A 12,597-nucleotide genomic window follows, 5' to 3' on the forward strand; every position below is an offset into this window, starting at 1 on the left:
ACTCAAATTCAAACAATAAAAACATAGATTTAAGCAAGTAACAAAAGAACTAAAGACAGGAGGGTGTCCGGGGACGAGCGAGCAGTCAAGTTCAATGCACAGCTCCAGCCAGGGAATGCCAATCCCTCAACAACACCATTCAACCTGGGCAATGGAATTGGTTATTCAAATCCATCGCTCAGGCGGAACTTAGGGTCAGCTAACCCCACTGGAGCTATGCATTAATAGGACCGACAAACAATCTCTTACAAAAAAAAAAAAAAACATTCACATTCACATTCATAGCACACTCATTCATCCAACAACCATAAACACGTTAAATCAAACAACTGCACCCACCAACCCAGCAGTCACCCCTCACACCTTGCACTCATTAAGCATACAGATAAAAAAAAAAAAGAACCAATGAAGTACCGTTTTGAGGAGGAAAACACATTTTTTCTATCACATAATACAATTTTTCATTCCCAGAGGTTAGCAGGTCTGAACATATATACCCTAGGTATCAGAGTTGCTAGTGTTTGCTGAGTATACGTGTAGCTTTAATGAATGTCTTGCTTGCTTTTTTCAGTGGATGACTGGTGGGAACACGGATGCCAACCAATACAACCAAGCTGAAGATGGCAAAACAGAACTATCACTCATGCATTTCACTGTAAGTATACAGCTCCTGGGTGAAATTGGAAATTGAAAAAACATGGGATATTTATTTACCCCTTTCCAATTCTATGAAATATGTACGTCCAACTCCTTATGTGCGGGATCTTCTGGAAATTACGTGTATGTGCTTTGTGCTTCATTCAAAAAAAGGTGTACCAGTAATACTGTCTAATTGATATGGTTTGATAAGTTAATAATGTGAGTTGAAAATAGAGAAAAATAGGGCTTAGATATACAAAAAGACGGATTTTGTCATGGAATACCTAGACATTTCCAGGTACAAACCCTGCTTAGTTCTTAATAAAGCTGTTTGTTAGTTACACTTGACTCAAATGAGATACCCCATATTTGGTATATCTTAATTTGCTTTGAAATTCTCCTTTGCAACAAATAAAAAAAAACTGCAAAAATTATTGTCATGTTTATGTGAGTTTGTATTGTAGTGAGAATCACTTTGATATTATATCACAATCTTTTCTAAAAATGTATAATAAATCTAGCCAATATGAAAGTATGAAGATTCAGGAGGTGTTCCAAGGTCATCTTTCCTTGTTTGTCCCTGCAGGTAACCAACCCTAAATGGACGCCACCCCAGAGCAGCAAGTTCTTCATTAGTGCGCTAAAGTCACAAGGCAAGTATTACGTCAATTGACGAATAGGCCAAAACTTTAAGACTCGATTAATACGGTATATATGTGTGCATTCTAAACCCCTATATTATAATAATTATTAGTTTTATTCAATAGATGATTTCAAGTTCGGTATTGACCTTTTGATGTTGTATTGGTGTTGGGCTGAATTTACATCGGCCCAACACCAAAATGAAAATTAGATCAGTCTTACATGTAGGATGAGTATCACTTGATGTTGAACTGTCAATGTTGTTATGTGGACCATTTTTGTAAACCCAGATGAGGTGTTAAAGGTCAAGTCCACCTCAGAAAAATGTTGATTTGAATCAATAGAGAAAAATCAGACAAGCACAATGCTGAAAATTTCATCAAAATCGGATGTAAAATAAGAAAGTTATGACATTTCAAAGTTTTGCTTATTTTTAAAAAATAGTTATATGAACGAGCCAGTTACATCCAAATGAGAGTCAATGATGTCACTCACTATTTGTTTTGTTTTTTATTGTTTGAATTATACAATATTCAATTTTTACGAATTTGATGATTAGGACCTCCTTGCCTGAAGCACAAAATGTTAAAATAATGGAATTCCACGTGTTCATGGAGGAATGAAACTTCATTTCACATGACAATGACGAGAAAATAAAAATATTTCAAATTTCATATAATAAAATACAAAAGAAATAGTGAGTGATGTCATCAGTTCCTCATTTGCATACCGACCGAGATGTGCATATAACTGTTTTTTCAAATGAAGCGAAACTTTTAAATGCCATAACTTTCTTATTTTACATCCGATTTTGATGAAATTTTCAGTGTTATGCTTGTTGAAGTTTTCTCTTTTTATTCAAATCAAGTTTTTGTTGGGCTGGACTTGTCCTTTAAAGCTGAGAAAAGGAAGGCACTCCTAATTGTGCTTCCAACGCCAACACTTGCACAGACATTGAACTTTTGAATCACCCAGTATAGTTTATTTACATGACTGTAGTATTAATGGAATATAAGGCCCGTATCATGAACTCCATTTTAACTTAAACCATGGTCTAAGTCTGGTCTAAAAATATGGAAAGTACGAATGTAAAAAATGTTTAAACTTTAATGCTTAAAGCTAAATGAGCGCACCCTATCTAGTAGTTGCAGTAAAACACTAATTTCGTGAGAAAGTTTGTAAAACCAAGGTTAAGTATGATTATATCATCATGGATCTAGATCTGGTACAGTTACATAAACTGAACTTTGTGAAATCATAAAATCTAAGCTGAAATACGATCACACTGAAGATCGCCAACACAGATAGGCACACGTGGGACAGTGTATTATTATTGCTGGAATAAAGACCCGATGGAAGTGACCGAATCCGCGCTTATTTTGCTTATTTCTCAGCAATTACACAATTTCTTCCAGAATCCTTTGGCACATATTTTTTATTCATACAAACAGACACTTGGGTAGTCATTATATTAGATTCTGTAAAAAGTCATTTTGAGATCGTTACCAGAACTGGAATTTATCTTTAATGTGTTTACTAGGATGCTTCCCATGGTTCAAATGTGAAGAAGTGTATTGTTATCGTATGAAGAATTTTTTTTATGATTTGAATGCCAAATGTGATGATATATTGATCATTTAATGATAGAAATTAATGTCATATTTGGCTTTCCATAGTTAAACCACAGCTTAAGACTACAGTTTAAGTTAAACCAGAGTTCAGAATATGGGCCTAAGTGTTCAACTTGCTAGTGTATTGCCGTCTGAAAACACTCAAACACTGTTTTGGTGTGATTTTAACTTGTTTTATTGAATTACAGCTCAGCGTGATATAAAAACATGTAACAGACTTGAGGCTGAAAACAATGCTCTGATGACATCGATGAGGTCTATTACGTCATTGGAAGGGGTATGTAAATCAATATATTCCTCTCTGAAGTCATACAGTCCTCCATAAAACTCTCCATATCAGTGCTGCATATTGTGAAAATAAAATGGATTATCTTGGAAATATGAGGTTATTACATATATGTGTGGAAAGTAGTATTTGTCTTTATTTGTATTAATTTGTAGCCAAACGTCGAACCACAACTCATTTCTCAGTACAACAACATGAATAAAAAATTCAGTGAAATATTTAGTGAGAAACTTCATCAAGTTTGCTACATTAACACTCGAAGTGAAGGTTGGAGTGTAAAAATAGTTTACACATGGACATTTATCAACCCAGCAGCAGAAACATTTTATGTTCCTATGTGATCACATAGTATCTTCTAATAGTAACTTTTTTTTCCATTCTATGATCTCTTACAGCAAAACAGTATTCTAGGTAGTCTAGCTGTCCAGCACAGTAACCCGCCTTCCCTTGGTGCCATCCCCACCCCCCACTTCCAGCCCCCTGCCCCCCTCTCATCCCCTATCACATCCCCCATCTCGGAGGGGGCAACAAGCCCCCGCCCCAGCCAGCTTGTGATGGGCGGGATCACTAGTTCGGAAGGCCCTCTGGATTCCGAGGGGTCTGGTCTTCTTACGAGGTGAGGTCTTATTTTCTACCATTGTTTTTACCGACTTGTGGCTGCAAAAGTTCAAATCTAATAAGGACTGGGTTATTTTCAAAAGTATTGAAGATGGGCAAAGGGGGCATGATGGCCCCTTTCTGAACTCGGCTGCCGTAAAGTTTTGTTATCTATATCTTTTCTAGATTTTTTGGAAAACTATTTATTTATTATAATAATAATAATTGTTTTTAGTATTTTTATTCTATTTATTACTTTTTTTGTGGAGGGGGGGGCTTTTGGTCCCAGCCACCGGCAGTTCAATCCTGGTTTTAAAAATCGGTGCACAAGTCACCCTCGATGTAATCTGCATGGTTTCTGAGTTAAATGTCACTAAATCTATTTTTTTTTAAACGTTATTTCATATACTGGGTAAATTTTGAATGGCCAAGCCCCTAGTTATCTTTCAGCATTGCTTTCCCTGAAAATACCATCAACCTCATGCAACCTGCGAAGTGCGAAGGATAGATTCCTTTGGAAATATTCTACTCTAAAACCAAGGCTACTCTTGGAGACTGTGCACTTAGCTACGCACCTCCGAAATTATGGAACCAACTTCCCCTTAGCGTTAGAATGACCCAGTTTGTTCCTTCTTTCAAAGCATTATTGAAGACGCATCTCTTTAAGGAAGCTTTTAAGTAATGTATAAGCAGTAGGAGTAACCAAAGCGCAGTAGAGTATATATATATATATATATATATATATATATATATATATAGTGGCTGCACTATACAAATTTATCATTTATTATTATAATAAATTTGTTATGCTAATTAATGCATGGAATTAGGAATTTGGCTGTAAATTGAAAGCACCATGCGTTCAATTCAATAAACCTTTATTTTTCTCCATTTTACAAAGTTACATTCATTATTGTTCACAAAGATACACTTCAAATCAATTTCTATAAAGAATATAAATATAAACAACTTATGTGTAAAGAGGAAGGCGTATGTCCCTAGAAGCATATGCTTGTGGCGGGATACGCCTGTGGACAAATATATACAATACACAAAATACAATACAAAGATATTGTTCTTCCTTCTCTATCCAGTTTGCAGAGTCCTGATGGTGCTTTCTTGACCAGCATACAAGGTCCTGGTCTAATGCAGCAGTCTCTCGTACCAACGGCCAATCCAGTGGTAACGGGGCCCTCCCCTGCCAACGTCACGACTGCCGACATGAACTTTAGCGCCCTCTATATGCACCAGGTAAACATGATACATGGATGATTAATCGTGGTATCCTTGTTGTGTATTAGGCGAAGCCCACCCGCCTGTTATTCATTTCTATTCATTTGATATGGTCAGATCAACTAATTAGGCATTGCACGAAACTTGCAATCAATTGCAAGTCAATTCTAGCTCCCTAAATCAATCATAAGTCTTACAATTAATTCCAAATTTACACTTTATTGCTGGTCAACTCCTTGCAAAAGTCAGTAAAATTTAATCTACTTTATTTGAAATTGATATATCAATCATAAATTTGTGATTGATTTTAAATAGTTTCCTGCAACACCCCTCAGTGATGATGGTTCAAAGTGATACCAGAATAGATTGTTATAACATATAACTAGAATTATCTACAGTCAATGTGCTTAGTGGTAAAGAGGCGACATTGTTATGCGAACAATTGTTTGTCACACAATCTTCATTGATTTTTGTTTCTTATCATGAATGAAAGCCATTTTTGTCTCACCTGCATAGCAGAGTGAGACTATAGGCGCCGCTTTTCCGACGGCGGCGGCGTCAACATCAAATCTTAACCTGAGGTTAAGTTTTTGAAATGACATCATAACTTAGAAAATATATGGACCTAGTTCATGAAACTTGGCCATAAGGTTAAACAAGTATTACTGAACATCCTATTAGAGTTTCATGTCACATGACCAAGGTCAAAGGTCATTTAGGGTCAATGAACTTAGACCATGTTGGGGGAATCAACATCAAAATCTTTACCTGAGGTTAGGTTTTTGAAATGTCGTCATATCTTAGAAAATATATGGATCTAGTTCATTAAACTTAGACATAAGGTTAATCAAGTATCACCAAACATCTTGCACGAGTTTCATGTCACATGACCAAGGTCAAAGGTCATTTAGGGTCAATGAACTTTGGCCGATTGGGGGTATCTGTTGAATTATAATCAGAACTTTAAAAGTTTTTGCAACTGATTCATGAAACTTGGACATAATAGTAATCAAGTATCACTGAACATCCTGTGCAAGTTTCAGGTCACATGATCAAGGTCAAAGGTCATTTAGGGTCAATGAACTTTGGCAGAATTTGGGGTATTTGTTGAATTACCATCATAACTTTAAAGTATGTTGGTCTAGTTCATAAAACTTGGACATAAGAGTAATCAAGTATCACTGAACATCCTGTGCACATTTTAGGTCACATGACCAGGGTCAAAGGTCATTTAGGGTCAATGAACTTTGGCCATAATGGGGGTATCTGTTGAATTACTATCATAACTTTGCAAGTTTATTGATCTGACTTTTGAAACTTGGACCTAAGTGTAATCAAGTATCACTGAATATCCTGTGCAAGTTTCAGGTCACATGATCAAGGTCAAAGGTCATGTGAGATCAATGAACTTTGGCCGCATTGGGGGTATTTGTTGAATTACCATCCTATCTCTGTAAGTGTATTGGTCTAATTCATAAAACGTGGAAATAAGAGTAACCAAGTATCACTGAACATCTTGTGTGAGTTATAGTAGTTTTCAAAGCCAGCACTGCTGCTATGTTGAATCGCGTGATGCAGGTGAGACAGCCAGAGGCATTCCACTTGTTTCTAGCCCAGTGTTTGCTAATAATTTCTTTTCATGTTTTACATTCCAGCTCCACGACAGGAGCGTCATCTTGCCTGGCTCCACTTCCTTTGAGATGCAGCCCCCTCAGCAGCCAATGAACCAATCCACCCCGTGGCAAATGGAACCTCCCGCAGACTCCATAGAGTCTGATGATGACGACCAGCCACCCCAGCACATGCCATTAGCAACAGAGGGGCAGCTCATTAACACTGATGACATCAATGTCTGAGACTCAAATCTCTGGGCCTGGTTTCACCAAACGTGTGGTCAATGGCAAGTCACAATATACTGTTATAAGCTGCTGAACTCCTTCTTATTGATTGGATGAGAACAAATAAGTCCTATGATTCTATCATTTTTGTAATCAATATTAAGTGTTATGATGGCTGTGTAAGCTTTTTTTCCTGGTGTGCTGATGTAAAATTTTAAGCATCTCCTGGGGCCTGTTCCAGAGAGAGTTAAATGTGACAGTGGTCAGAAAAAAAACAAAATCATTTAGGTACTCTTCCTTTGACTGTATTTTACTATTTTTGGTTCCATACAGTGTCCAATCCAGACACAACCAGCCTTTCTAGTGAAGCATTCAAGATGCAGAGTGCATGTTGAATAATTTATTTGTATTTTTTCACTTTGTTCTGAGAATGCTGGGTGCTACATAAGCACTTGCCCAATTGCCCTGGGCAAGTATAAGTTAAAGTCGGGCAAGTGTTATGAGGTAAAGACCAAAACTTTTTGGCTGTATTGGGCAAGCAAAATTCTCACAGTAGAATTACAATATTAGGGTCAATAGGATATATAATGACCCTAAATTTGTTCATGGCGGGCAAGATAAAATCACTTTGGAAAAAGAAATGCAAGAACAAGGTACATCAGTCAAAAGAGAGCTAAAAGGTCAATGGTTTATAAAACCACAATATATATATTTTTGAAGAGGTTGTTTCCAAAGATTTTTTCGGGCAAGCAAAATAGATTTTTGGGCTAGTATTTTCTAACTATTTAAAAATTTACTTGCGTGATAGGGAAAGTGCTTCTTAAAAGTTATGTAGCACCCTTGAATGTTTCATGGAATGAACTATTGTTTGGTTGAGGAAGGCAGGTTTGTTTTGATCACTCACAGTAGATACCAACACGGAGTCTTGGCTGTACGTATCAGATCGGGGTCCGATTTCATGAAAATTGTTGCAATAACAATATTGCAATCAAATTAAAAGCTAATGATATTGTGTTTGATTAGCCGACAAAGTAGAACCCTAGATATATTAGGTTATTTGAACTAGATTATTGTACGTTTTGCTGAAAAAAATACATTAAAGGTAAAGAAACCCAAATGGATTATTTGTTATAAAGTAACAAGAAGAAAAAAAAGTCAACATGAAATATTGATAAAACCAACAAATAACAAGGATATTGTGATTTAAAGCAACAGCAACTGTGGTCACTATGTGTGTGGGATTTCAAATTGGCCAAATAGGTGATGTAATTGTGATGTAAAGTAAGGTCTAAATATCTGTTTGATCCAATTCATAAAATTGCTCAAATGTTGCCTTTTTCAAAACTTTTGCTTAAACTATTATTTTCATTGCATAAGTACGTACTTATGCAATCTATATTACTCTTGATTATTGCTCGGCTGTCATGTGGTAAAACGAAAATCGCTGTTCTGAGAAAAATTACTTTCAAGTTTAGCGGATTGAGCTTTTTGATGAGACAGAAATAATGCATTATTAGCAATGGGAAAAGAAGAAGCACAATAAACACTAATAACTGAACAATTTTTAGCTTATTTGGGGTTTTAATTATGAAATAAATGAGATTTTTGTGTAGATAGACTGTTTAACCACAGCACATGTTTACACTCATACTACACATCATAAGATGGTAAAATGGTCTATCTTCTAGATAGACCATTTTACAATCTTACCCCAATCCACAATATTCTTCAGCGATTTTCAAGACCGTTTTACCATCTGACGGCCGTGTGACGTGGCGGTAAATTGGTCTAACTCAAAGAAAGTTGGTGGTTGGTCGTGATTTTTTACCTGATTGCTAAGAAAGCAAGAATGCTTGTAAGCAAGCAACCAGAGAGCCGACGGCTTAAGGTCCTCTTCGAAGGACCTGGTACTGAGGATTAATGCCTTACCAAAGGGCACTAGCGCACCAAATGGGAATCGAACCCGGGTCACCGGAATACGAATCCCCCGCTCTACCGACTGAGCTATCGCACCTTTTACCATCAAATCTTAAGGAAAAATACAAAAAAGTACCAAGATAGCGGAAATTATCTCTAAATCAAGATGTGATGGGATTTTCTCGATAGCATCATTGGAAAGAGCGACCTCACATTACAAGGAAAGTGAATTTACCTCAAAAAGTCAAATTTTTGAGTTAGACCGTTTTACCATCTGACGGCAGTGCTCTTGGGGGACATTTTGCTGGAGCTGAAACCACAATAATCAATAATTGATAACGGAACAAAAAGGATAGTATTCCCTACTTTTCATCACAATGTACTATACTAAATTGCCAATTCGAAGTTTACATAGTATTACTGATTTCAGTTTTCAGACAGCCCTAACTATTTCATTCCTTGCCCAATTTCTTACAAGCTTTCAATATTTTTTTTTGTGTGTTTTATTTTCATGCTGTCACATTCATAATTTTAGTACCGAATCTGGCTGCTTTTTGATTTTCATCCTATGCAACCTAAGTGTATATACTCTTGGACATCTCTTAAATTGAAGGACTCCCAACCTTTTTATTACACTGCTTACTGCCTATCATAAACAAATATATGATTATAATTTGACTTAGATTAGAACAGAAAAAATCCAAACAAACAATATTTTTTTTGTCTTTGATATTGCTGTATGAGCTTATTTTAATATCCAAATCTGTGGTGGCTACTCAGCTTTTTATTCATTCACAATGAACAAGTTTTAAGGAGTATATATATATATAAACTACTTTGTGCACATTCAATAAGCACATTATTTCAACATTACATGTAGCTTCATGTAAAACACATACCAATATGATCATATGTAGCAGGTCAATGCCTTTATGTAGATCTCATGCTAATACCAAATTAACTTTGTTCTTTTAATCGTGAAGTATATTTATTGGAAACATATGTATATATTGTGTGTGGAGTATTGGTATTGTATAAAGTGATTTACAATGCTTGTTTGTTAAATGTATAATATCATTTAACTTCTCATATGAATTTTGTACAGTATGCATGTGGTATCGAATCTTATGCAATATATTCAAAGTAATGGTTAAGTGTGTGCATTTTGTGGGAGTATAGAGTGAATTGCCTTAGAAATAATACAGGAACATACCCTAATAGCTTTAATAGTGGGAAATTAGCTGTGTTGGACATTATAATTTCAAATAAATCATTTCTTGTACAGTTACCTCAAGAGTATCACAAAATCAATTTATAGAATATGTACTTAGCCCTTTGCAGCAATGGATACATTATGGTTAGGCGTACCATAGGATAATATGTATCGTAATCAATCTGTTAACTCTGTTTTCAGTGATGTAAGTGCAATGCTTGTGAATAGCAACATGTATGAATTTCTATTCATAATAAAATCTACTGTATAAATGATGTACATGTAAGATATAAATTCTGAAATATACGCAGCAAATGTTCCAGGCAGTCAGTGTAACTTCCGGAACAGAAGGTGGATGGAATGTAAATGGAATGTCAATTCATTTCAGAGAAAATGAAATTCATGTACATATGAAGTAGCAGTTGAAATGTAAGTTGTGTGATTCTAAAATGCACAATGAATCAGATTTTTTTTCTTCCGTTATAAATACGTACTGAAACTCTGCTGATTGTAAATTTCTTGATCAGTGTACAGAAATATGATTTATAGGATTATAATTTTCCTTCCCTTTTTTTTTATCCTTGATGAATTTAGAGCACATGATTTGATGTTAATTTTAATACTAGAGTAGAAGTTAAACACAGTTTGTTGCTTCATATTATACACTGTAGATTGGTGTTTGTGTGTTTTTGATTTTATTAGTTTTTATTCAATTCACATGACTATTTTGAGTCTTGGAATTCTTGTTGGGATGCTCCCCAGGAAGTGGAGAAGGTGCATTCCTTGTATGCGGGCATGCACGGATCCGATGACCGGGGTAATAATATGTCTGTAAAGGACTTAGAGACGTCGTTCCGATGTATTAAGCACTATATAAATGCGGAATATTATTTTTGTTATTATTATTTTCCAAATATGTACATGTAGTAATTTGAGGGATGGCTTTTCCCCAAAAAATCTCAAATATGACCATCCAACTCAAAACCTCCAATAATTCCTATAGAGCTTATGCATATGACATCATAATATCGTAGCGCCCTCCCTCAGAGGATATAGGAATAAGTGTAAATGGAGTTGTTAGAGATGCTCTACAGATTACCAATGCATGCAGGGAAAAGGATTTAGCCTCTAAGATGGCGGCACGATGACGTCAATGCATACAGTCTATGTTGTAGACCTTATAGTATCTAAATCCTTTATTTTCGGGAATCCCCTGTTAACACACTTTCTGGGCTTGTCTCTTATATTGAACATTTTATAGCATTTGTACAGTGATGATAAACTTCTGCAAAGAGAATGCTCACCTCATTTTTAACCCATAAAGTAATGGAATTTGTGCTGAGGACTCTTTTCTTCTTGTTGGATTCAGAACATAGGCATATGTGTTACATGTGCTTCAGGCCTAAAGCACCAACACACACATTTCATTCCACTTGTAACCTCATTAGTGAATAAAATGTTTGATGCATCATCTGAGTGCTAATCTGACCACAGTTGTGAAGTTTTGCATAACACATGTAACATGGATTTTAGGATCAATTTTTATTCACAAATCACAATTGACTCTTACGTGCAACAACCCTCTGATATATACTTCCACTTTATAGTTTTTTTTAATGTTTTCTTTCTTCCAGTTTTATATAATTGGTTATGAAGTGATTTTTCTTTAAGTTATTAATGATTTTTTTGTTTAGTTATACTGTATATTTAATGTTATTTCTTATGTTTAGATCTTCAAGAATATTAACCCAGATCACTTCTTTATTAGGCACACACACACAAATAAAAAGAATCATAATTCTTTATTTACATTCATTGAATTGATGGGGAATCCGTTGGTAAAGTGATAAAACTGTAATTCATTAGTGTATTAAGTTTAATCTTGTTGTTCTGTAAGGCTCTTAATCATACTCAAAACATACATATAGTAGTGAATCTAAGTAACGTTTTTCCATTATTGACAAATGATTTAAAATATCTGTTTCATCATTTCAAAGTTCAATATTTTTTTTTCGATACTGGGTACAGTATGAATGGGCCATAAACAGGCGAGTCATGAGACTTTCAATGTCAGACTGAAATTGTGTAGAACGACTGTTGAATATTTTTCTTTGGATATGATGGCCTTACAAAAGAAAGGGATGGCTCATTAGCATTCAGTTTCTGCTTTTTCATTAATTCTCTAGATGTGCTGTCTCAGCTTGGGGGGGGGGGGGAGACATTTTGTAGCATTTTAGAAGTGATCTTTGTAATCCTATCTGTATTCTCAATTCACAAGCACATAAATATATGTATGCCATATTGTAAAACTTAAATGACTAATATTTATAAAATTCTGTTTTACCATTTTTTTGCGTCTTTTTTTCTTCTGCAAAACTTATTTATATGAATGATGCCATGTAGTTATTTTGTTGCATATTGATTATTTATTGTTATTAAAACAGTATGATATGCCTGAAATTTGAAGGTTTTCTTTTGTTAATCATTAATGTGAACTTGTTGACATTTTAGATTGTGAAGTTGGTATATTAAAAAACATATTCATTGTATTTTCGTGATAAGCCCTTTTGCATATTTTAGGAAAATTAAGAAAATTTTTGT

General features: G+C 35.1%; 1 protein-coding gene across 1 annotated transcript in view; it reads left to right on the plus strand.

Moving 5' to 3' along the window:
* LOC121426275 (autophagy-related protein 9A-like) overlaps nt 1–8,747 on the plus strand; it is a 33,643-nt gene extending 24,896 nt beyond the window's left edge. The window contains exons 18-23 of the mRNA XM_041622515.1: nt 572–655; nt 1,226–1,292; nt 3,101–3,189; nt 3,594–3,814; nt 4,890–5,046; nt 6,684–8,747. Coding sequence (XP_041478449.1) covers nt 572–655; nt 1,226–1,292; nt 3,101–3,189; nt 3,594–3,814; nt 4,890–5,046; nt 6,684–6,884 — 819 coding nt within the window. The 3' untranslated portion in view covers nt 6,885–8,747. The remainder of the gene's footprint in view (nt 1–571; nt 656–1,225; nt 1,293–3,100; nt 3,190–3,593; nt 3,815–4,889; nt 5,047–6,683) is intronic.
* Nucleotides 8,748–12,597: the final 3,850 nt, after the last annotated feature.

This window comes from Lytechinus variegatus, chromosome 13 (genome assembly GCF_018143015.1).
Source record: "Lytechinus variegatus isolate NC3 chromosome 13, Lvar_3.0, whole genome shotgun sequence".
In the NCBI taxonomy this organism is placed as follows: domain Eukaryota; kingdom Metazoa; phylum Echinodermata; class Echinoidea; order Temnopleuroida; family Toxopneustidae; genus Lytechinus; species Lytechinus variegatus.